The 25218-nt window shown below is 42.9% G+C and overlaps 1 protein-coding gene across 1 annotated transcript in view; it reads right to left on the reverse strand.

Annotated features, from left to right (window-relative positions):
- Positions 1–2763: 2763 nt before the first annotated feature.
- The window catches only part of PARVA (parvin alpha), a 168097-nt gene continuing 145642 nt past the window's right edge, over positions 2764–25218 (reverse strand). Inside the window, exon 13 of the mRNA XM_068989329.1 lies at positions 2764–6956. Coding sequence (XP_068845430.1) covers positions 6880–6956 — 77 coding nt within the window. The 3' untranslated portion in view covers positions 2764–6879. The remainder of the gene's footprint in view (positions 6957–25218) is intronic.

Genomic DNA, 25218 nt, shown 5'->3' on the forward strand with positions numbered 1-25218 from the left:
CTCGGACTTGATCACATTCTGATCATGTGCAGCTGGGGGGCTTGTTCCTGGGTATTTGGTGTTTTGTTCATCAGTACTAGGGCAGGTGATGCAGGAAGTGTGGGCTCAGGTACTGAACAGAGGATGCAATCAGTGCCCCTCCCTGCAATGTGCACCCATCACCTGGAGACTCACAGCGTGGAGGAGATGCAGCATAGGTGGCCTGAGTGCCTAGCTTAGCACGTGCTCACTGGGGGCTGTCTTATTATCTAGTATTTCAAGCCAAATGTCTCCTGTTCCATGAGAGTATATTCTCCAGTATTGTGGCAATTAAGGAGCGACTGGATGTCCTCTGAAGCTGGAGCAAAGAAACCCTTCCAGGAGCTGCTTTTCAGAAACACTGGCAAATGTTTGCCATGGGCAACGCTGTGTTTCTAAAGGGCAGGTGGTGAGGCCATTGTCAGGGTTTCCAGGAAGACACATAAGAGCCTGAGCATCGTGCAGTCCTAATCCTAGCTCCCAGACTGAGCAAATGTGTAGCTGATTAAATATTTATCTATTGTCCTGTCCACCTCAATAAAACAGGGCACTCTTTAAAGTGGTTGCCTTAATGACGTTTGTGTGTCTTGGAATGCCACCCCAGGGCAAGCAAACGACATCTGAAAATGTGAAAACATGAAAATCAATAACAAGAAATGAAAAGTTCATTTCACTGATAAAACATCATTTATCTTAATCATTGGGGCTTCTCAGAAATTCCTAAGTGCCCTTTTAAATGCCAGCATCAAGGCTAGTGCCCACAGTGTGCAGAGGGGAGTCGAGGCAAGAATCCTGATTGCTTGGGCCAGGGAGCCAGCTAAGGAGAAGTATGCTTGTGGGGCAGGTGCCCGCTGGACTGGTTTCCAACCAAGGAGCTCCCAAGCGGGGGTGTCTTCTAATATTTCTGGTATTTCACTTCCAGTGAAAATAATATACTACTTTCCTATGAAAGATATTTCACAAGACCCTAACTGTGCAGCATAAGTGACCCACTTTTGGTAGGCCTTATGTAATAATAATAATTCATGCTGATTAATAATAATTGGGAGAATGAAATTATTACTCCACTTCCAGGAACCCTATACCTTGCCCTGCTCCCAGGCTGCGTGCCCACTCCCCACACTGAACCCAAATAGGGATGAGATAGTACAAGTCCTCTGGTAAGCAGGTTGGAGGCACTGGTCCCCAGGGAACAGCTTTCTGGCTGGTGGGCTCTCCTTTCCTTTGCTTTGCATGTGCAGCCTCATCCAGCCTTCTGGTTTCCTTGTGTGTTCAGTCATGTCCGACTATTTGCAACCCCATGGACTATACCCCATCAGGCTCTTCTGTCCATGGACTCTTTCAAGCAAGAATACTGGAAATCCTGCTCCAGGGGATCTTTCTGATCCAGGGATAGAAACAGCATCTCTTGGGTCTCCTGCATTGGCAGGAGGTTTCTTTACCACTCCACCACCTGGGAAGCCCCCTTTGGTTCCTTAGCTCTTCTCACAAGACCCAAATGTAGAGATGATGGGGATGCCCGAGAGCTCCTTGGATCCCTGCAGGAGGGTAGAGTATTAGGAGCGCCCAGAAGGCCTTGCCTTTGGATAGCACACCCAGGCTTCCTACACAGGCTTGAGACCAGATTAGCGTGGGGCGGGGCAGAAGCTGGAGCTCCTCTCCTGGGCCCTTTGCTCTCCAGCCACAACCATGGTAAGGAGATGGGAAGGGCAGCCCATATTACCGACATAGGTTTCTCAAATTTTCCCCACACAGTGGCCAGAAGACTTTTTTAAAAACACACATTGATTCCCATTTTTCCTATGATAGAATCTGTAATCCTCTTATCTGACACCTCTTCTCCCCTCTCACTCTGTACTCGAGCCATCCTGACTTCCTACCAGTTTGTTTAGGGAACTGAGTCTTCCAGCTGGGATCCTGTTCTTAGTAGTTCTTTACTTGAATGGCTCAGTGATTCAGGTGTCACTTTATTTTTATTATTAGAATGTCTTTCTTTTTTAAATATGTTTTTTTCATTTGGCCGTGTTGGATCTTCGTTGCATCACATGGGATCTTTTGTTGTGAACGGACTCTAGTTGTGGCACACAGGCTTAGCAGTTATGGCACACAGGCTTAGCTGCTTCTTGGCATGTGGGATCTTTGTTCCCCGGCCAGGGATCCAATCTGTGTTCCTTGCTTTGCAAGGTGGATTCTTAACCTTTGGATCACCAAGAAACTCCCTCAGGTGTCACTTTAAAATATTACTTTGCCAGGGACCTCTCTTGACCTCAAAATCTAAATGAGACCTCCTTCAGAGTTTTATGTAGTTCTCCACAGAGGTCATCTCAATTTGTCAGTACCTTTAATTTGTGATTATTTTTAAGTTCTATGAGTGAGCTTTGATGGCCACTGGTCACAGTTCACCTAACGCATCGTAGTCACTCAGTACATGCTTCTAGACCATATGGCCTGGAGGGCTACATGAATGGATGAGTTCCACAGAGTACTCAGCCTGCAAATTCTTCAGGGACCAAATAGGTCCCGTGGTCAAGCACGACTGGGCTGCCCTCTTCTGGTCTCCCCTTAGAGAGTCATAATCTTCATTAGTGCAGGAACACTGAGTCGGGCTCCAATGAGAAAAAAAAGAAAAAAATAAAACCCAAACAGTAGAAAGGGAGTTTAATTTTCTTTGCTCTCTTCTTTTCTCAACTCAAGGGTGACATATTTTTCACCTCACATCTATTAACATCCTACAGAATATACTTTTCAAAGATGCTTTACCGGTGCTTCCTGCCTGGGAAATCTGCAAATCTCAAAAGACTGCTGAGCTTGGGGTGGGGACTGGGCATCCTCCATTGAGCACCCTCATGGTGCCTGGCTACTAGCATCATGAACACACATGCAACCACTATCAGAGCAAAGCATCAGGCATAAGCAAATCTTGTAGCTAGCCTGGGTTTATATTTTTTTAGGAGAGAGAGAGGAAAAAACAGTCAAAATTCGCTGTGTGCAGATAGAATCCTTGCAGTTGTAACAGTGAGCAGCTCCTACGTTACTAGTCTTTTACTAGAACCTGAATGTACAAGTGTTAGGAAGCTGATTAGTCCACCAACCACCCAGCAATTGCATCTCAATTCAGTCTTCTTGTTCTCAATATTCGCAGCAACTCTCGAATTTTCCAACGGATATAAGCGAATTTTGGGCGGGGGTGGAGACTGCATGCAATATTAGCATTAATGGAGGTTTCAGAACACACCCTTTTGGCATCTTTAGTATGTTGTATGTAGGTAGGGTTCTTGAGGCGGGGTTGTAATTAAGTGCAGTGGATTTGAAATTATTTTTGATCATCCCCTACTTAGGGCAAAACTGCTTGACTTACCGACTCCATCTAGTCTCATTTTCCAGTGGAAAAATAAATTAATGATAATTTAGGGGGAGTGGATTATGTATACATTTGTTCTAGCACTGGAGTAAGGATGATTCATATTTGAACCACAATGTATACATGTCTGAGAGTCAAGTTATTGGAAAATTACAGCCCAGGGATACTGTTGATGCAAATAAGCTACAGTGTACTCTGTTGGGTTAACCAGGAAAACCACAACAAAATAAACTGATAATGATAAAGCTAAGCTAACTGTAATTCATAATTAAAAAGTACCAAGAGCAGCAATTGCAAATAGCAACCAACTCGAGACAACACTGATGATGTGCTGATAAAGAGTCCTTCTCCCAGACTTTGGAAATGTCAGCTCTGTGCCTGCACATGTGAAATTGGAGCCTTCTCATAGAGTAGACGGGCTCTGCATGGGTGGCTGGGTTTGTAGAAGGATACTGTGGGCTACTCAGTAACTTTTAGTATTTTCTGAGTCAATTACAAATTAGTAGCCCTAGTAATATGTACAACTACAAGCTTAATCAAACTGTACACCATTCACCATAATGATCCAAAAGAGGCCTTTAAGAAATAAACTCAGTTGAGGAAACAGGGGAATGTTTCTGGTAAAGTCCTCTCCAACCCCCACTCCAGTAGGTCCCAGTCTGGACTGTTTAGAACATTACCTCCTTCTGGTGGGGCTTTCCTTTTCTAGCTCATACAGAGCAGGGGTGTGCATCTGGATTTATAAAGTGCTCATGTTCTCAGTTTAATAAGAGTTTTAATACCCAGCACAAAATAATCTCTAAGATAGAACATTAAATGAAAAAAAGCAGTGTGCGTGATAGTATGTATTATGTTATTTATGCTTAAAAACAGTCTTATATATGTTGACAGACATGTATATACTTTATATTGTTGGGGTATCTGGAAGCAAATACTAGAAACAGAACAAAATAGCTGCCTCTGGAGACAGGTACTGTCTGCTGGGAAAAAGGAGGGAGGAAGACTGGGTTTTTCACTAGATATCCATACATGCTTTTTGAATTTTGCACAATTTACACATTAACTATTTAAAATATGAAAGAATCTAAATTTAGAAAAGAGGGAAAAAAGGATCCAGTGAGCCTACAGAGACTTGATTTTTGCCTCAGCTTTTTTTTTTTTCTTTTAAAAGAGACAAAGGTTATGTTTGGTTTATTTGTTTTCTGATGCCTTTTACCCCCCTTCAAGAACAGTCATGTATTAGGCATGAGGTTCCATAATGTAAAGAAAAACCTCTACATGAGATGGCAGGGTTATAAAACCAGGCCCAAGCCCTGGAATTTCAGAGTAAGGTAAAGACCTTGGGCTCAAAACACCGTTTTCTGACAGATTGGACCTGCTATTAAAATTTTTCCAAGTGTTCTGATGTGTTTTCATTTAGTGCATATGTAAAATATAAAAAGGAGTGCTCTTCATAAGTCACTTGTCCACTGTCCATTTGCAGCTTGAATATAAGAAAAAAGCACAAAATGGAGACAAAATTCATATAGCAAAGCACATTTAAATGAGTTCATTTCTCTTATTTCATCTGCTTTAGTATTGCTCAAGGAGACAAAGCAATTATTTATGCTGAATCGCTATCAGGAATTTAAAAAAGAGCAAACAGAAATAGTACTGTATTTAGTGTTTCTTAGTGACAAATGTAGTTCACTAATTATGTAAAAAAGGATTGTATTCTTTTACACAGATGGACACAAGAGAGTACATTTTCTTTGTATCTTAAATGCTGAGTAATACTTCTTTCTTAGAGTGAAATCTCTCCAGAAATAAGTAGTATATTGAAATTATATGGGTTTTGAGTGACTGCAGCGAGACTGTAGAGTCAGAATTGATGAAAAGCAGGAAGGAATGTTTGGACACGACAGAAGACCTCCCTCTGGGTGGTGTAGTTAGAGATCATGATGAATTCCTCAAATCAGAGAGGGGCTTTGTGCAACTGGGCCTCAAGTAGTGCTAAAGTAGTCACAGACATCCAGAGGTGGGGATACAGGCTGCTGTTCACCTAGCATACTTCAGAAAATTCTACAGTGAAGACATATCAGTACAAGTTATTACCTATCCCAAGGCTTTGGTCAACTTAGAGTACAAATGTTAAATACCACAAGCCACATCCCTCGGTCTGAGGATGTCCCCCTGTATGCTAAGTGTGCAAGTATTTGCCAGACGCTTCTTGTCATCCTAGTCACCCCCGTTCAGCCCCTTTCCTACCCCAGGCCCTGCAGGCTGAGACAACTTGAGCCCTGTATTCCAAACTTGGGTTCATGTAGAGGGGATCCATGTAACCACAAGCCCGCGGGTAACCCACGCAAGGAAACCTACTCAGATTGGGTCTAAATAACTTACATTTTTGCTTGCCTGAATTAGCCAGTAATTGCATGTGGGTAGACTTCGCCAGAAATGGTCTAAATGATCAATTAGAGGGCAAAAAGGAGTTCCTTTCTTTAAAGCTCAAGAGTCCCTGTTGAAGAGCCCTACTTCCCAAGCCCTGCTCGCATGGGCCTGTGCCCAGCTCTCTGCGGTGCCTGGGTATATTGTACATTTGCCTAACGATAATGAATCGAGGACTTATTTTGTAGGAAAATATAGGGCACTTCCATTACATGCAATCAGGCAAAAAGGCTGCAAAATGTGCCACTCCATTAATTTCAAACAGAATCCTTTCCAAATGTCACCCTGAAACCCGAATAAGGGGTTATTACAAATCTGAAGGAATTAAGCGTAATTTTCATTTGTACAAAGGAGTTGAGGGATACGGCTCCTGCCACACACACACTATTAATTGGGCTAAATTTGATTTGCCAATTTCAGTGTGAACCACCGAGTCCTGACCTAGCCTGGCTGGCGCTGAGATCAGGGGGTCCCACCGTCTTGGAGGGCACAGGTGCACATGCACGCATGTACACACGTGCACACGCAAGTGCAGAAGGCACAGAGAGTGTGACATGACGGGCTCGCTATTAACGAATATGGTCTTCAAAGAAGCAAAACAAACGGCAGCTTCTGGCGAGTCACGTAACCTCTCTGAGCCTCAGTTTCCGTATCTGTAAAAGGGGCTGAGAACATCATCTTCAGTGGGAGTCACGAGTATGCGCGAGTTGGAGTAGGTCAGAACATTTAGCATGGTGCCCAGCTCATAGGGTACACCCACTAAATGGTAACTCTTATCTTTGTTTTCATCTTCTGAGGGTGGGTGGGAGGGTGGATGGGCTCTTGTGCCTAAGCTGGTTCCAGATTACACAAAAGGAAATCTGGACCTGGAACCAGGATGGGACAATCTTCACAGCCATTGTGGGGTCAGCCTCAGAGCCTAGGAGGTCAGGTCAGCCCACTGAGGTCACTTCCTTCCTGATCTCATTTCCCACTATCTCTGGGAAAAGAGCAGCCGGAGTTGGAGGGGAGCACAGAGCAGGAGACAGGAATAAGCAGGATAAGGCGCTTCCGGGGACGGTCCAGTCTGACCCTCACTCCACGTTCCGGTACTTGGTGAAGAGGTTGTACAACACTCGCAGGGTAGATTTCAGGTCACAGTTGACGATGTCTGCATAGGAAACAAAACAAAAAACACATTGCTTCAGTGGTGCCCAAATTGGCATGGGTCGTCCCCTTCCTCTTGCCACCCACCATGGGTGCCCAGCATGGTCCCAGGGTGGGGGTGTGTGTGTGCTCTCCTCTCTCCCACAGGACGTCACTGTGTGCTCCTGAAGAGCCAGCTCCCTGTCCTGCTAGGACAGAAGAGCAGCCCCACAAGACAACCAGGGCCAGGTGGGTGTTGAAGGATGGGAGGGCTGTGCAGCAAGACTTCAGAGCAGGGGGCAGTGAGGGGCAGAGGTGCTGGGGTGTGGGTGTTGCACCTCTCACTGAAAGACAGTGGGCCCCAGGGCACGCAGCCTCTGCCCTGGAATCAGCATCTCAGGTGCGAAGACCCTGACCCGACTCTCTCTGGTCTCACCTGTGTCTGGGTGCCCCTCTGCCTTTATCCTGCACCACAGCGCCAGCTTGAGTGGTAGAAAGGAGGGGACAGCCTGGGGCTACAGTGGGGGACAAGGCGGTGGCTTAGGACTAAGCCACCTCTCCTTTAAGAAGGGAGGGTGGGCCCCTAGAAGGCATAGGATCCCACCTGGCAGGGGATACTTGGTAGATAGGTGTCATTTGAAAGATTAAGGACAGAGCAAGGTGGCTGGGTTTGAGGCTGGGAGCTGGACTCTATTATCAGGAGAATTCCACTGTGGGTCCTGAGCTTTCATGCAACCATTTCCTCCCCCTCACTTCCCCGTCCCCTCTCTCTGTTCCTCGCTTCACTGGTCACTTTCTCTGGCTGCCTCACAAACCCTCTGCTGACGCTGACTTCTCCACCTTCTCCCCATGAGGCTCTGCTCTGGCCCCTCTGCATTCATGACCCTGCTGGAGACCCTTCCCTGAAGAACCAGCATAGAGAAAACGTAAAGAAAGGAACTCTTTGCCTACTATAGGGCTACATGCTTGTGTCTCTGTCGCTTCAGTTGTGTCCAAGTCTTTGCGACCCTATGGACTGTAGTCTGCCAGGCTCCTCTGTCCATGGAATTGTCCAGGCAAGAATAGGTATTGCTATGCCCTCCTCCAGGGCATCTTCCTGACCTGGGGATCATACCCATGTCTCTTGCATCTCCTGCACTGCAGGCGGATTCTTTACCCACTGAGCCACCTGGGAAGCCCACACAGAGGTACAAACCGTGGTAATTATGAGGAAAAGTTAAAAGAAGAAAAAGGTAAAAGCCTTTCCCTTGTATATGACTATACAAGGTGGGAGAGTTGACGATGAGGATTACCTAAGTCCTAAAAGGACAAGTGGAGGGAAATTTCAGGAGCTGGGGTGGCTGTTTCCCTTGAACTGGGTGCTAGTTACAGGTGGCTCGTGGAATATTTCACTAACCCACACTTTTATGTGCCACTCTGTTTATGTGATATTTTTCATGGTAAAAGTTATTAGAAAAAAAAAAATCCCTAACTGTGCAGAACGTCAGATGAAGTAAATGGTGTCAGAGAACAGAAAATAATAAATGCTCTAGGATTCAAAAGCGGGAGAGAGGAGGCTGAGCTGCTGTGAGAGAAGGGTTTTGGGACAAGGTCAGGGCTCCTGCAGTGGCCTGGTGAATAGGAACGGGGCTCATTCAGGACCAGCAGAGCAGGAGGTGGGGGCTCCAGTGGCTCCAGGTCTTAGCCTGGGAAACCCAGGCAGTTGTGGCCACTGCCATAGTCAGGTGTGCCCAGGTCCCAGCACCGCAAAGATTAAGACCAACTGGGCCATAAGCCGAGGGCCCAGGGCTTGGGAATCTCCTTAGGGCTCCCTCAACTCCTGGAAACCCTTCTGCCTGCTCCTGCCCAGGCCTCATCTCAGTTGTACACCAATCCTGCTTCACCCTGCTGGGCTCAGACTCTGCTCCAAGCTCTCTTGCTGACAGACCAGGGGCTCAGGGACCAGCTGCCAGGCCCGGAGCGCAGCCCCCTTTCTACTTCCGTGTTGGTTCCTGCACAGATCTGAGCCTCTAACTGGGATCCTGCCCCGTAGCTGAGACATGCTACCTCGCCCTGCTCAGGATGAATCACTTTCTGCCAAATACAGTCCCGTGTCCTCTGGGCTGATTCCTATCCTCCCATTTCTGCTTGATGTTGAGTGTTCCTTAAATTCCACCCAAGTCAAAGATTAGGGCGTTAGCCTAAGGAGGAACTGCTAGAGAGGCAGACAGGGGCAAAGGTGAGCTCAACAAGGGAGTGTGTGAAGGGGCAGGTAGGGTAACACTGAGGCCTAACTGGTTCCTGGGGCAGCAGGTTCCTAACTGGGCTCCTCCAAGCCTCTTGCCCTCTCCTGTCCATTGTACTCACTGCAGTTAGACTACTTGGTTTCTGGGTATGGTTGTGCAAGATGCACACTCCACAGTTCGTTATTCACATTTGCACAGTGTTACCATAGATAACAACATAACTCTGCTCCTAGGAGGTTTCTCTGGTGGCTGAGATGGTAAAGAATGTGCCTATAATGCAAGAGACCTGGGTTCGATCCCTGGGTTGGGAAGATCCCCTGGAATAGGGAATGGCTTCCCACTCCAGTATGCTATGGACAGAGGAGCCTGGTGGGCTATAGTCCATAGGGTCACAAAGTGTCGGACATGACTGAGGGACTAACAGGAGGTGTGCAGCTCACAGCTTGTATGGTCAGACAGCCATGCCACTTAAAGTCCAAAATCCTCATCCAAGGCTTCACAGGGCAGAAGCTGACTCCAGCCCACCTCTCCAGCCTCCTGCCATGTTCTGCTCATTCACTCTGCACTGACCACACTGGCTTTCTTTCACAACCTCCCAATAGGCTGTCCTCCATTATCTCAGCCTCTGCACACACTGTTAAACATCTAGATTGTTCTTCCCAAGTAGCTGACTCCTGATCCTCTGTAGACCTCAGCTCAAAGCACTGCCTCCTTCATGAAGTCTTTCTGACACCTGGTCTTGGTGAGGGCACTCTGTCTTATGTTCTCAAAACTCCCACACTCTTCCTTCACAGCACTCTCTCCAGTTCTAAATCAATGATTTGTGTGCTTATTTGATGAAATCTGTCTCTGCCTGGACTCTGAGCAATGTGACTGCAGAGAATTGATTGTGTTTTGCTCCAGTGCCTGGCCTGGTACCTGGCATGCACAGACCTCAGACATATTATTGGGAGATAAATGAATGAACTGATGCTGAACCTGAAACTCTAATACTTTGGCCACCTCATGCAAAGAGCTGACTCATTTGAAAAGACCCTGATGCTGGGAAAGATTGAGGGCAGGAGGAGAAGGGGATGACAGAAGATGAGATGTTCGGATGGCATCACTGACTCAATGGACATATGGGTTTGGGTGGACTCCGGGAGATGGTGATGGACAGGGAGGCCTGGTGTGCTGTGGTTCATGGGGTCACAAAGAGTCGGACATGACTGAGTGACTGAACTGAACTGAACTGAATGAATAATTGCCCAGTGTCCTGGAAGCCAAGAAAGAAAAATCCAGAAAGAGGGGATGACTAATAGAGCCATATGCTCCCAAGAAGGTAAGAGCTGGGAAGAGTCTCAGGGGACATGGTCCTACTGGTGGCTTGAGAGAGAGCATGGCCACGTGTAGGTGGAGGCAAAGTGTTCACAGCAGAATGAGCAGTGGCATGGGTGCAAAGGAGGAACTTGGGAGCCTGATGAAGGACAGACACGGATGGAGATGAGAGGATTTGTTTTTCTCTTTTAAAGATAGATGAGTTCTAAGGTTGCTTGAGAAAGAAAATGGCCAATTGAGAAAAGGTTTCAAAATGCCCATTTAACCTAATTAATTTTATTTCTTCTTTTATTGAAGTAAGTTGGTTTATAATATTACATTAGTTTCAGATGCACAACACAGTGATCCAACATTTTCATAGATATACTCCATTGAAAGTCACTAAAAACAATGGCTATATCTTCCTGTGCTGTGGAGTATATCCTTGTTGCTTATTTATTTTATACGTAGTAGTTTGTGTCTGTTAATCCCCTACCACTATCTTGTTCTCCCTCCTTCCCTTTCCCTTCTGGTAACCACTAGTTTGTTCTCATATCTGCGAGTCTCTATTCTGTTGTATTCATTCATTTATTTTTTTAGATTCTACATATAAGGGAGATCATATGGTATTTGTCTGTCTTTATCTAGCTTATTTCACTAAGCATAATATTCTGTAGGTCTGTCTATGTTGTTGAAAATGACAGTATTTCATTTGTCTTTATGGCTGAGTAGTATTTCATATTATTCATATACCACATTTTCTTAATCCATTGATTTGTTGATGAGCACTTGGGTTGCTTCCATGTTTTGGCTATTGTAAATAGTGCTGCTGTGAACATCAGGTGCATGTATCTTTTTGAACTAGAGATTTCATCTTTTCTAGGTACATACGCAGCAGTGGAATTGCTAGATCATATTGTAGTTCATGCGAAGAGTTGACTCATTGGAAAAGACTCTGATGCTGGGAGGGGTTGGGGGCAGGAAGAGAAGGGGACGACAGAGGATGAGATGGCTGGATGGCATCACTGACTCGATGGACGTGAGTCTGAGTGAATTCCGGGAGCTGGTGATGGACAGGGAGGCCTGGCGGGCTGTGATTTCATGGGGTTGGTTGCAAAGAGCTGGACACGGCTGAGCGACTGAACTGAACTGAACTGATTGTAGTTCAACTTTTAGTTTTTAAGGAAGCTCCATACTATTTTTCATCAGTTTAGTCGCTCAGTCATATCCGACTCTTTGCGACCCCATGGACTGCAGCATGCCAGGCTTCCCTGTCAATCACCAACCCTGGAAGCTTGCTCAAATTCATGTCCATTGAGTCGGTGATGTCATCCAACCATCTCATCCTCTGTCGTCCCCTTCTCCTCCTGCCTTCAATCTTTCCCAACATTAAGGTCTTTTCCAATGAGTCAGTTCTTCGCATCAGGTGGTCAAAGTATTGGAGTTTCAGCTTCAGCATCAGTCCTTCCAATGAATATTCAGGACTGATTTCATTTAGGATTGACTGGTTGGATCTCCTTGCAGTCCAAGGGACTCTCAAAGAGTCTTCTCCAACACCACAGTTCAAAAACATCAATTCTTCGGGGCTCAGCTTTCTTTATAGTCCAACGCACATTCATACATGACCACTGGAAAACCCATAGCTTTGACTAGACGGACCTTTGTTGGCAAAGTAATGTCTCTGCTTTTTAACATGCTGTCTAGGTTGATCATAGCTTTTCTTCCAAGGAGCAAGCGTGTTTTAATTTCATGGCTGCAGCCACCATCTTCAGTGATTTTGGAGCCCCCCAAAACAAAGTGCTTACTTCAGCAGCACATATACTATTTTCCATAGTGGCTTCAGTAACTTATATTCCTACCAGCAGTGTAGAAGGGTTCCCTTTTCATCCTCTCCAGCATTTACTATTTGCAGATATTTTCCTGATATCCATTCTGAGAGGTGTGAGGTGCTATCTCTGTTATTCTGATTTGCATTTCTCAGATTAGTGATGCTGAGCCTCTTGTTTCCCATCTGTATATCTTCTTTTAAAAATGTCTGTTCAGGTCTTCTGCTCATCTTTTAATCAGGTTGCTTGACTTTTTGCTATTGAGTTGTATGAGCTACTTATATATTTTGGATGGTGGTTTAGTCACTCAGTTGTGTCTGACACTTTGTAATCCCATGGACTGTAGCCCGCCAGGCTCATCTGTCCATGGGATTTTCCAGGCAAAAATACTGGAGTGGGTTGCCATTTCCTTTTTCAGGGGAACTTAGCAACCCAGGGATTGAACGCAGGTCTGCATTGCAGGCAGTCTCCTGCATTGCAGTCAGATTCTTTACCAGCTGATCTGCCAGGGGATCCTCTAGTAACTACTTACTGGTAATACAATTTGAAAATATTTTCTCCCATTCAGTAGGTTGGTTTTTTTTGGTCAATGTTTCTTTTGATGTGCAAGCTTTTAAATTTAAGTCCCATTTATTTATTTATGCTTTTGTTTCTTTCCTGTTAGGAGAGAGATCTACAAAAATCTGCTACAATCTGTCAAAGAATATCAAAGAATATTTGGCCTGTGTTCTGCTGTAGGAGTTTTACGGTTTCAGGTTTTAAATTTAGGTTTTTAATCCACTTTGAGTTTATTTTTGTATACAATATGAACAAATGTTCTAATTTCTTTCTTTTACATGTAGCTGTCCAGTTTTCCCAGTACAAGTTACTGAAGAGACTGTCTTTTCTCCATTGTACATTTTTGCCTCCTTTGTTGTAGATAAACTGAGCACAAGTCTGTGGGTTTATTTCTGGGTTCTCTATTCTGTTCCACTGATATATATGTCATTTTTATTACTGTAGCTTTGCAATGTAAAGTTATAGCAAATGATTCCCCCAGCTTTGTTCTTTATTCTCAAGATTACCTTGGCAATGTGGGGTGTTTTGTGGTTACATATAAATTTTAGGATTATTTTTTCTAGTTCTGTGAAAAATGTTATGAGTATTTTGGAAGAGATTATGTTAAATCTATAATTGCTTTGAGTGGTATGGACGTCTTAACTATTAATTCTTCCAATCCATGAACATGGAATATCTTTCCATTTCTTTGTATCATCTTCAATTTCCTTCATAAGTGTTTCATGGTTTTCAAATTATAGAACTTTCACTTCCTACAACTTAACTGAATTCATTCATTAGTTCTAGTAGTTTTTTGGTGGAGACTTTAGGGTTTTCAAAATATAGTATCGTGTCACCTACAAAGGTGATAACACCTTTGTAGTTTTTCTTCCTGTCCAGTTGGATACTTTTTATTTCTCTCTTCTGACTGCTATGGCTAGGACTTCCAACACTGTGTTAACTAGAAGTGATGAAAATGGGCATCCTTGTCTTATTCCAGATTTTAGAGAAAAAGCTTTTTAGCTTTTCACTGTTGAGTATGGAGTTAACTGTGGGTTTATCCTGTTGTCGTTCAGTTGCTCAGTTGTGTATGACTCTTTACAACCCCATGAACTGCAGCATACCAGGCTTCTTTATCCTTCACTAACTCCCAGAGTTTGCTCAAATCCATGTCCATCGAGTCGATGATGCCATCCAGCCATCTCATCCTCTGTCGTTCCCTTCTCCTCCTGCCTTCAATCTTTCCCAGCATCAGGTCTTTTCCAATGAATCCACTCTTTTCATCAGGTGGCCAAAGTATTGGAGCTTCAGCTTTAGTCCTTCCAATGAATATTCAGGGTTGATTTCCTTTAGGATTGACTGGTTTGATCTCCTTGTTGTCCAGGGAACTTTCAACAGTCTTCTCTAGCACCACAGTTCAAAAACATCAATTCTTTGGCACTCAGCTTTTTGTATGGTCCAACTTTCACATGCATACCGAACTCCTGGAAAAACTATACTTTTGACTAGATGAATCTTTGTGGGCAAAGTGATGTCTCTGCTTTTTATATGCTGTCTATGTTTGTCATAGTTTTTCTTCCAAGGAGCAAACATCTATTAATTTCCTGGCTGCAGTCACTATCTCTAGTGATTTTGGAGCTCCCCAAAATAAAGTCCATCACTGTTTCCATTGTTTCCCCATCTATTTGCCATGATGTGATGGGAACGGATGTCATGATCTTAGTTTTTTGAATGCTAAGTTTTAGGCCAGCTTTTTCACTCATGTCTTTCATCTTCATCAAGAGACTCTTTAGCTCCTTTTCACTTTTGGTCATTAGGGTGGTATCATTTGTGTATATGAGGTTAGTGATATTTCTCCTGGAAATCTTGATTCCAGTTTGTGATTCATCCAGCCCAGCATTTCTTATGATGTACTCTGCATGTAAGTTAAATAAGCAGGGTGACAATGTATAGCCTTGAGATACTCCTTTCCCAATTTGAAACCAGTCCATTGTTTCATGTCTGGTTCTAACTGTGGTTCTTTGACCTGCATACAGGTTTCTCAGGAAGCAGGTAATGTGGTCTGGTATTCCCATCTCTTGAAGAAGTTTTCACAGTTTGTTGTGATCCACACAGTCAAAGGCTTTAGTGTAGTCAATGAAGCAGAAGTAGATGTTTTTCTGGAATTCTCTTGCTTCTTCTATAATCCAACAGACGTGGGCAATTGGCCTTTTCTAAATCCATGTTGTACATGTGGAAGTTCTCCGTCACGTACTGCTGAAGCCTAGTTTGAAGGATTTTGAGCATTACCTTCCTAGCATGTGAAATGAGAGGATAATTGTGCAGCAGTTTGAACATTCTTTGGCATTGCCTTTCTTTGGGATTGGGATGAAAACCAACCTCTTCCAATCCTGTGACCACTGCTGAGTTTTCCAAATTTGCTGGTATATTGAGTGCAGCACTTTCACAGCATCATCTTCTAGGATTTGAAATAGTTCAACTGGAATTCCATCACCTCCACTAGCTTTGTTTATTGTAATGCTTTCTAAGGCCCACTTGACTTCATACTCCAGGATGTCTGGCTCTAGGTGAGTGACCACACCATTGTGGTTATCCAGGCCATTAAGACCTTTTCTGTACAGTTCTGTGTATTTCTGCCACCACTTCTTACTCTCTTCTGCTTCTGTTAGGTCCTTACTGTTTCTGTCCTTTATCATGCCCATCTTTGCATAAAATGTTCCCTTGTCATCTCTAATTTTCTTAAAGAGATCTCTAGTTTTTCCTGTTCTATTGTTTTCTTCCATTTCTTTGCATTGTTCACTTAAAAAGGCTTTCTTATCTTAAATCACCTTTATTGTATCAAGATATGTTCCTTCTATACCAACTTTGAGAATTTTTTTTATCATGAATGGATGTTGAATATTGTCAAATAGTGGCACAGAGGTTAAAGCGTCTGCCTGCAATGTGGGAGACCCTGGGTTCGATCCCTGGGTTGGGAAGATCCCCTGGAGAAGGAAATGGCAACCCACTCCAGTATTCTTGCCTGGAGAATCCCATTGAGGGAGGAGCTTGGTGGGCTACAGTCCACGGGTCGCAAAGAGTCGGACACGACTGACTGACTTCATTTTCACTTTCACCTTTTGTGTCTACTGAGATGATCATATGATTTTTATCCTTCCTTTTTTTAATGTGATGTAGCACATTGATTTAGGGATACTGACGAACAAAGCTAGTGGAGGTGATGGAATTTCAGTTGAGCTATTTCAAATCCTGAAAGATGATGCTGTTGAAGTGCTGCACTCAATATGCCAGCAAATTTGGAAAATTCAGCAGTGGCCACAGGACTGGAAAAGGTCAGTTTTTGTTCCAGTCCCAAAGAAAGGCAATGCCAAAGAATGCTCAAACTACCGCACAATTGCATTCATCTCACATGCTAGTAAAGTAATGCTCAAAATTCTCCAAGCCAGGCTTCAGCAATATGTGAACCGTGAACTCCGTGACGTTCAAGCTGGTTTTAGAAAAGGCAGAGGAACCAGAGATCAAATTGCCAACATCCACTGGAGCGTCGAAAAAGCAAGAGAGTTCCAGAAAAACATCTATTTCTGCTTTATTGACTATGCCAAAGCCTTTGACTGTGTGGATCACAATCCACTGTGGAAAATTCTGAAAGAGATGGGAATACCAGACCACCTGACCTGCCTTTTGAGAAATCTCTATGCAGGTCAGGAAGCAACAGTTAGAACTGGACATGGAACAACAGACTGGTTCCAAATAGGAAAAGGAGTATGTCAAGGCTGTATATTGTCACCCTGCTTATTTAACTTATATGCAGAGTACATCATGAGAAATGCTGGACTGGAAGAAACACAAGCTGGAATCAAGATTGCCAGGAGAAATATCAGTCACCTCAGATATGCAGATGACACCACCCTTATGGCAGAAGTGAAGAGGAGCTAAAAAGCCTCTTGATGAAAGTGAAAGAGGAGAGCAAAAAAGTTGGCCTAAAGCTCAACATTCAGAAAATGAAGATCATGGCATCTGGTCCTATCATTTCATGGGAAATAGATGGAGAAACAGTGGAAACAGTGTCAGACTTTATTTTGTTGGGCTCCAGAATCACTGCAGATGGTGACTGCAGCCGTGAAATTAAAAGACGCTTACTCCTTGGAAGAAAAGTTATGACCAACCTAGATAGCATATTCAAAAGCAGAGACATTACTTTGCTGACTAAAGTCCATCTAGTCAAGGCTACGGTTTTTCCTGTGGTCATGTATGGATGTGAGAGTTGGACTGTGAAGAAGGCTGAGTGCCGAAGAATTGATGCTTTTGAACTGTGGTGTTGGAGAAGACTCTTGAGAGTCCCTTGGACTGCAAGGAGATCCAACCAGTCCATTCTGAAGGAGATCAGCCCTGGGATTTCTTTGGAAGGAATGATGCTAAAGCTGAAACTCCAGTACTTTGGCCACCTTATGAGAAGAGTTGACTCATTGGAAAAGACTCTGATGCTGGGAGGGATTGGGGGCAGGAGGAGAAGGGGACGACCGAGGATGAGATGGCTGGATGGCATCACGGACTCGATGGACTTGAGTCTGAGTGAACTCCAGGAGATGGTGATGAACAGGGAGGCCTGGCGTGCTGCGATTCATGGGGTCGCAAAGAGTCGGACATGACTGAGCAACTGAACTGAACCGAACTGAACCATCCTTGCTTTCCTGGGATAAATCCCATTTAATTTGGGGATTTTTATATTGTTGAATTTGGGTAATATTTTTGTCATGAATTTTTATGTATATTTATCATAGATATTGGCCTGTAATTTCTTCTTTTTTGTAGTATCTTTGCCTGATTTTGGTACCCGGGTCATGATGACCTTGTAGAATGAATTTATGAATGCCCTCCTCTCTTCAGTGTTTTTAACAGTTGAGAAGGATGATATAAGTTCTTTGTGCTATACAGTAGGACCTTGTTCTTTATCCATTCCATATATAATAGCTTACCTCTGCTAACTCGAACCTCTTACTTCATCTCTTCCCCAGCCCCCTCTACCTTGGCAACCGCAAGCCTGTTCTCTATGAGTCTGTTTATGTTTTGTAGATATGTTCATTTGTGCCATATTTTAGATTCCATATATAAGTGATTACATATGGTATTTATTTTTCTTTTTTCTGACTTCACTTGGTGTGATAATCTCTAGTTGTGCCTGTGTTGCTGCCAAGGGAATCATTCCTTTTTACAGCTGAGTAGTATTCCATTGTATATTGATATATGTATGGATTCTTCTTTATTCATTCGCTGTCAATGGACATTTAGGTTACTTCCATGTCTTGGCTATTATGAAGAGTGCTGCTGTGAACACAGGGGCGCATGTATCTCTTTGGATTATAGTTTTGTCCAGAAATATTCTGAGGAGTGAGACTGCTGGGTCATACGGTAATTCTGTTTTTTTGTTCTCCGAGGAACCTCCATACTGTTTCCCATAGTGGCTGTACCAACTTACATTCCCACCAGAGTGCAGGAGAGTTCCCTTTTCTCCACATCCTCTCCAGCATTTGTTATTTGTGGAGTTTTAAAAATAATTTTATTTACTTATCCATTATTTTTGGCTGTGGTGGGTCTTTGTTGCTGTGCAGGGGCTTTTCTCCAGTCGTGGCAAGCAGGGACCACCCTCTAGCTGTGGTGCACAGGCTCCTCATTGTGGTGGCCCCTCTTGCTGCAGGGCACACAAGCTTCAGCAGTGCAGCACATGGTCTCAGCAGTGGCAGATGCAGGGCTCTGGAGCACAGGCTCACCAGTTGCGGTGCATGGACTTAGTTACTCTGCGGCACATGGGCTCTTCCCCGATCAGGGACTGAACATGTGTCTTCTGCATTAGCAGGTGGATTCCTTACCACTGACTGAGCCACAAGGGAGTTTTTAATGATGGCCATTCTGACTGGTGTGAAGCGGTACCTCACTGTAGTTCTGACTCGCATTTCTCTAGTCATTAGCAAGACTGGGCATCTTTCCATGTGTCTTGACCATTGTTATTTCTTCTCTGGAGAAAGATCTGTTTAGGTCTTCTACCCATTTTTGGATTGCATTGTTTGTTTTTTGTTGTTCTTGACCTGTATGAGCTGCTGTGTATTTTGGTAATTACACGCCTTTGTCAGTCACATCACTTGCAAATATTTTCTCCTATTTTGTACATTGTCCTTTAAAAAATGGTTTCCTTTTCTATGCAGAAGCTTGTAAGTTTGGTTAGGACCCATTTGTATATTTTTGTTTTTATTTCTATTGCCTTGGGAGACTGACCTAAGAAAACACTGGTACGATTCAAGTCAGAGTATGTTGTGCCTATGATCTCTCTAGGAATTTTATGGTGTCATGTTTTACGTTTAAGTCTTTAAGCCATTTTGAGTTTATTTTTGTGTATGGTGAGAAGGTGTGTTCTAACTTCACTGACTTATATGCAGCCCTTCAACTTTCCCAACACCATTTGTTAAAGAGACTGTCTTAATTCCCATAGTATATCCTCGCTTTCTTTATCAAAAATAAAGTTACTGGAGGTGTTTGGGTTTATTTCTGGGCTCTCTATTCTGTTCCATTGATCCATCTGGCTGTTTCTGTGCCAGTACCACACTGTCTTCAATTACTGAAACTTTGTAGTAACCAAAAGTCTGGGAGGATTATGCCTTCTGCTTTGTTCTTTTTCTTCAGAATTGTTTTGGCAATCATGGATCTTTTATGATTTCACATACATTTTAGGATTATTTGTTCTAGTTCTTTGAAATATGTCATGAGTGACAGGATTGTATTAAATCTGGAGATTTCTTTGGGTTGTGTGGAGAAGGAAATGGCAACCCACTCCAGTATCCTTGCCTAGAGAATTCCATGGACAGAGGAGCCTGGTGGACTACAGTCCATGGGGTTGCAAAGAGTCCGACATGACCTAGCAACTGACACACACACTTGGGTTGTATGGCCATTTTAACAATATGAATTCTTCGAATCCAAGGGCATGGGATATCTCTCCACTCCTCTGAATCATCTTCAATTTCCTTTATTGATGTTTTATAGTCTTCAGTGTATAAGTCTTCCATTTCTTTTGTAAGGTTTATTTCTAAGTATTTCTTTTTTGGGAATTCAACTTTGAATGGTATTTTTTTTTTTAATGCTGCTTCTAGAATATTTATCTTAAACTTTGTTAATCTATGTATTTCTGGCTGTGCCGGATCTTCATTGCTGTGTGTGGGCTTTCTCTACTCGTGGCGAGCAGGGGCTCCTCTCTAGCTGCGGTACATGGGCTTCCGAGGGTGCTGGCTTCCCTTGTTGTGCAGCATGGGTTCTAGGGCTCTCAGACTTCAGTAGTTGTTTCACATGGGCTCAGCAGTTGTGGCACATGGGCTCAGCTACCCTATGGCATGCGGAATCTTCCTGAACTAGGGATCGAGCCTGTATCCTTTGCATTGGCAGGTGGATTCCCAACCACTGGGCCACTATGAAAGTCTGGTACTGTTTTTTACATTCCCTTTCTGATATTTCATTGTTAGTGTAAACAAATGCAATTGACTTTTGTACGTTAATCTAATATCCTGCTACCTTGCTGAATTTGTTTATCAGTTCTAGTAGTTTTTGTGTGTAGTCTTTAGGGTTTTCTATATAGAGAGAATCGTGACATCTGCATGTAATGACAATTTTACTTCTTCCTTCCCATTTGGATAACTTTTATTTCTTTTTCTCATCTGATTGCTGTGGTTGGCAGGACTTCCAATACTCTGTTGATTAAAAGAGGTGAAAGTGTATGTCCTTGTTCCAGATTTTAGCAGGAAGACTTTTAGCTTTTCATTATTGAGTATTATATTGGCTATAGATTTGTCATGAATAGCTTTTATTATGTTGAGATATGATCCCCCAATACCCACATTGGTAAGAGTTTTTAACATGAATGGATCCTGACTATTATCATATGCTTCTTTGGCATCTGTTGAGATGATCATGTGGTTTTTGTCTTTTCTTTTGTATGTGGTGTATCACATTGACCGATTTGCATATGCTGAAGCATCCTTGTGTACTGGGGATAAATCCATTTGGTTGTGGTCTATGATCTTTTTCATATGCTGTTGGATTCAGTTTGCTAATGTTTTGATGAGAATTTTTACATCTATATTCATCAAAGATAATAGCCTGTGGTTTTCTTTTTTGGTAGTATCTTTATCAGGTATTGGTATCAGGGTGATGTTGGTTTCAGACAATGTCTTTGGGAGTGTTCCCCCCTCTTCAGTTTTTTGGAGGAGTTTGAGAAGGACTGGTGTAAGTTCTCCTTTGTTTGGTAGAATTGCCTGTGAAGCCATCTGGTCCTGGATTTTTATTTGTACAGAGTTTTAAAATGACAGATTCTGTTTCATCTCTGGACTTCCCTGGTGACTCAGTGGTAAAGAATCCACCTACCAGTTTGGAAGACACAGGTTTGATCTCTGGGCTGGGAAGATATTCTAGAGAAGGAAATGGCAACCCACTCCCATATTCTTGCCTGGCAAATCTCATGGACATAGGAGCCTGGTGGGCTCTAGTCCACAGCATCACAAAAGAGTAGGACGTGACTCAGCAACTAAACAACAACAATTGCATCCCGAGTGACAGGTCAGTTCAAACTGTCTTTTTGATTCATTTTTTGTGGGCTTTCTATTTCTAGAAACTTGTCCATTTCTTCTAGGTTGTCAAATTTGCATATAATTGTCTCTAGTGAATCAGTTATAAATATATATATTGCTATTGTTCTGCCGCTTAGTTGTGTACAACTCTTTGTGATTTCATGAATGGCAGCACGCCAGGCTTGCCTATCCTTCACTATCTTCTGGAGATTAAATCAGACTCATATCCATTGAGTCAATGATGCCATCCAATCATCTCATCACCCACTTCTCCTCTTGCCCTCAATTTTTTCCAGAATCCGGGTCTTTTCCAATGAATCTGCTCTTTACATCAGGTGGCCAAAGTATTGTAGCGTCAGTTAATATTCAGGACTGATTTCCTTTAGGACTGACTGGTTTGATCTCCTTGTTCAGGGGACTCTCAAGAGTCTTCTTCAACGCTACAGTTGGAAAGCATCAGTTCTTCAGTGCTCAGCCTTCTTTATGGTCCAACTCTCACATCTGTACATAACTACTGGAAAAACCATAGCTTTGATTAGATGGACTTTTGTTGGCAAAGTGATGTCTCTGCTTTTTAATATGCTGTCTAGGTTTGTCATTGCTTTTCTTCTAAAGAGCAAATGTCTTTTAACTTTGTGGCTACAGTCACTGTCCACAGTGATTTTGGAGCCTAAGGAAATAGTCTGTCACTGTTTCCACTGTTTCCCCATCTATTTGCCATGAAGTGATAGGACTGGATGCCATGATCTTAGTTTTTCGAATGTTGAGTTTTAGGCCAGCTTTTTCACTCTTCTCTTTTAACTTCACTAAGAGGCTCTTTAGTTCCTCTTCACTTTCTGCCATTAAAGTAGTATCATCTGCATATCTGAAGCTGTTGATATTTCTACCGGCAATCTTGATTCCAGCTTGTGTTTCTTCCAGCCCAGCGTTTCTCATGATGTACTCTGCATATAAGTTAAATAAGCAGGGTGACAATATACAGCCTTGATGTACTCCTTTCCTGATTTGGAACCAGTCTGTTGTTCCATGTCCAGTTCTAACTGTTGCTTCTTGACCTGCATACAGGTTTCTCAGGAGGTAGGTAAGGTGGTCTGGTTCCCATCTCTTTAAGAATTTTCCACAGTTTGTTGTGATCCACATAGTCAAAGGCTTTAGCGTAGTCAATGAAGCTGAAGTAGATGTTTTTCTGTAATTCTCTTGCTTTTTCTGTGATCCAACAGATGTTGGCAATTTGATCTCTGGTTGTTCTGCTTTTTCTAAAACCATCTTGTACATGCGGAAGTTCTCAGTTCATATACTGTGAAGCCTAGCCTGAAGAATTTGGGGTATTATCTTGCTAGCATGCGAAATAAGTGCAATTGTGTGGTAGTTTGAACATTCTTTCCCATTGCTGTTCTTTGAGACTGGAATGAAAACTGACCTCTTCCAGTCCTGTGACCACTGTTGAGTTTTCCAAATTTGCTGGTATATTGAGTGCAGCACTTCAACAGCATTATCTTTTAGGATTTGAAATAATTCACCTGGAATTCCATTACCTCCACTAGCTTTGTTCGTACCAATGCTTCCTAAGGCCCACTTGACTTTGCACTCCAAGATATCTGGCTCTAGGTGAGTGATTAAACCATTGTGGTTATCTTGGTCATTAACAACTTTTTTTTTGTACAGTTCTTCTATATATTCGTGCCACTTCTTAATCTCTTCTGCTTCTGTTAGGTCCATCCTGTTTCTGTCCTTTATCATGCCCCTTTGCATGAAATGTTCCCTTGATACCTCTAATTTTCTTAAAGCAATCTCTAGTTTTTCAGATTCTGTTGTTCTCCTCCATTTCTTTACATTGTTCACTTAAGAAGGCTTTCTTATCCCTCCTTGCTGTTCTTTGGAATTCTGCATTCAGATGGATATATCTTTCCTTATCTCCTTTGCCTTTCGCTTCTCTTCTTTTCTCAGCTATTTGTAAAGCCTCCTCAGACAATCATTTTGCCTTGTTGCATTTCCTTTTCTTGGGGATGGTTTTGATTACTGCCTCCTGTACAATGTTATGAACCTCCATCCATAGTTCTTCAGGCACTCTATCAGGTCTTATCCCTTGAACCTATTTCTCACTTCCACTGTATAATCATAAAAGGGATTTGATTTAGGTCCTATCTTAATGGCCTAGTGGTTTTCCCTACTTTCTTCAATTAAGGCTGAATTTTGCAATAAGGAGTTCATGATCTGAGCCATAGTCAGCTCCTGTTCTTGTTTTTGCTGACTGTATAGAGCCTCTCCATCTTTGCCGCAAAAAATACCATCAACCTGAATTTGATCTTGACCATCTGATGATGTCCATGTGCAGAGTCATCTTTTGTGTTGTTGGAAGAGGGTGTTTGCTATGACCAGTGCATTCTTTTGGCAAAACTCTGTTAGCCTTTGCCCTGCTTCATTTTGTACTCCAAGGCCAAACTTGCCTGTTACTCCAGGCTTCACTTCCTACTTTTGCATTGCGGTCCCGTTTGATGAAAAAGATATCTTTTTGTTGTTGTTGTTAGTTCCAGAAGGTCTTGTAGGTCTCCACAGAACCATTCAACATGTACATATATCACTCTTTTAAAAATTCTTGTCCCATGTAGGTCATTATAGGGTATTGAGAAGAATTCCCCCTTCTATACAGTAGGTCCTTATTAGTTATCTCTTTTATATATAGTAGTGTGTATACAATTATTAAGATTATATGTGTATAATCCCAGTCTCTCAATTTATGTCTCCACCCCTTCCTCCCCCCTACCATAACCATAAATTTGTATTCTACATCTGTGACTATTCCTGGGTTGTGAACAGGTTCATTTGTAACATTTTTTTAGATTCCACATACAGGTTATATTGTTTGATTTTTTTCTCTGACTTACTTCACTCAGTAGACAATCTCTAGGTACATGAGTTCTCATGCAAATGACATTATTTACCTGTTTTTTTATGGCTGAATAATATTCCATGTGTATATGTGCCATATCTTCTTTATCCATTCCTCTGCTGATGGACATTTAGGTTGCTTCCGCGTCCTGGCTATTGTATATTATGCTGCAATGAACACAAGGGTGTATGTATCTTTCTCAATTATGGTTTTCTCCAGATATATGCACAGGAGTGGGACTGCAGGATCATATGGTAGTTCTATCTTTAGTTTTTTAAGGAACCTCCATACTGTAATCCATAGTGGCTGTTCCAATTTACATTCCTACCAACAATGTATGAGGGTTCCCTCTCTCCACACTCTTTCTGATCAGTTTTTTAAAATTTTAGTTCCTTATTAAAATCTCACTATATTAATCTATTCTTTTCCCTAATACACTTTGCATTCTTATTACTAATGCTTTGAACTCTTTATCAAGTAAATTACTTCCATTTCATTGTTTCTTTTCCACGGGTTTTCTCTTGTTCTTTCAATTGAAATAAATTCCTGTATCTTGTCATCTTGCTTAACTTGCTCTGTCCCTGTGAGATTAGGTGAAACAGTTACCGACTCCATGGATGTCCTTGTGTGGAAGTGACTATGCAGTCTGCATGTGTCCAGTGGCTTTGGTGGGAGAGCTGGGTCTGACATGAACGTGGGTCACATCTTTCCCCACGGTGTTCCGGCAGGTGTCACGCTGGTAGGAGGTGGGGTTGGGAGATGGGGGGGCTAGATGTAGAACTAGGTGTGAGCTGGGCCTTCTGCTTTGCTCAGTGGCTGCTATCACCCTATTGGGAGAGAGGCTGGGTCCCAAGTTGCTGAAGCAGAAGCCCTCAGGTGGGAACTGAACTGGCTCTGTTCCCCA

The sequence above is a fragment of the Capricornis sumatraensis genome, chromosome 16 (assembly GCF_032405125.1).
Source record: "Capricornis sumatraensis isolate serow.1 chromosome 16, serow.2, whole genome shotgun sequence".
Classification (NCBI taxonomy): domain Eukaryota; kingdom Metazoa; phylum Chordata; class Mammalia; order Artiodactyla; family Bovidae; genus Capricornis; species Capricornis sumatraensis.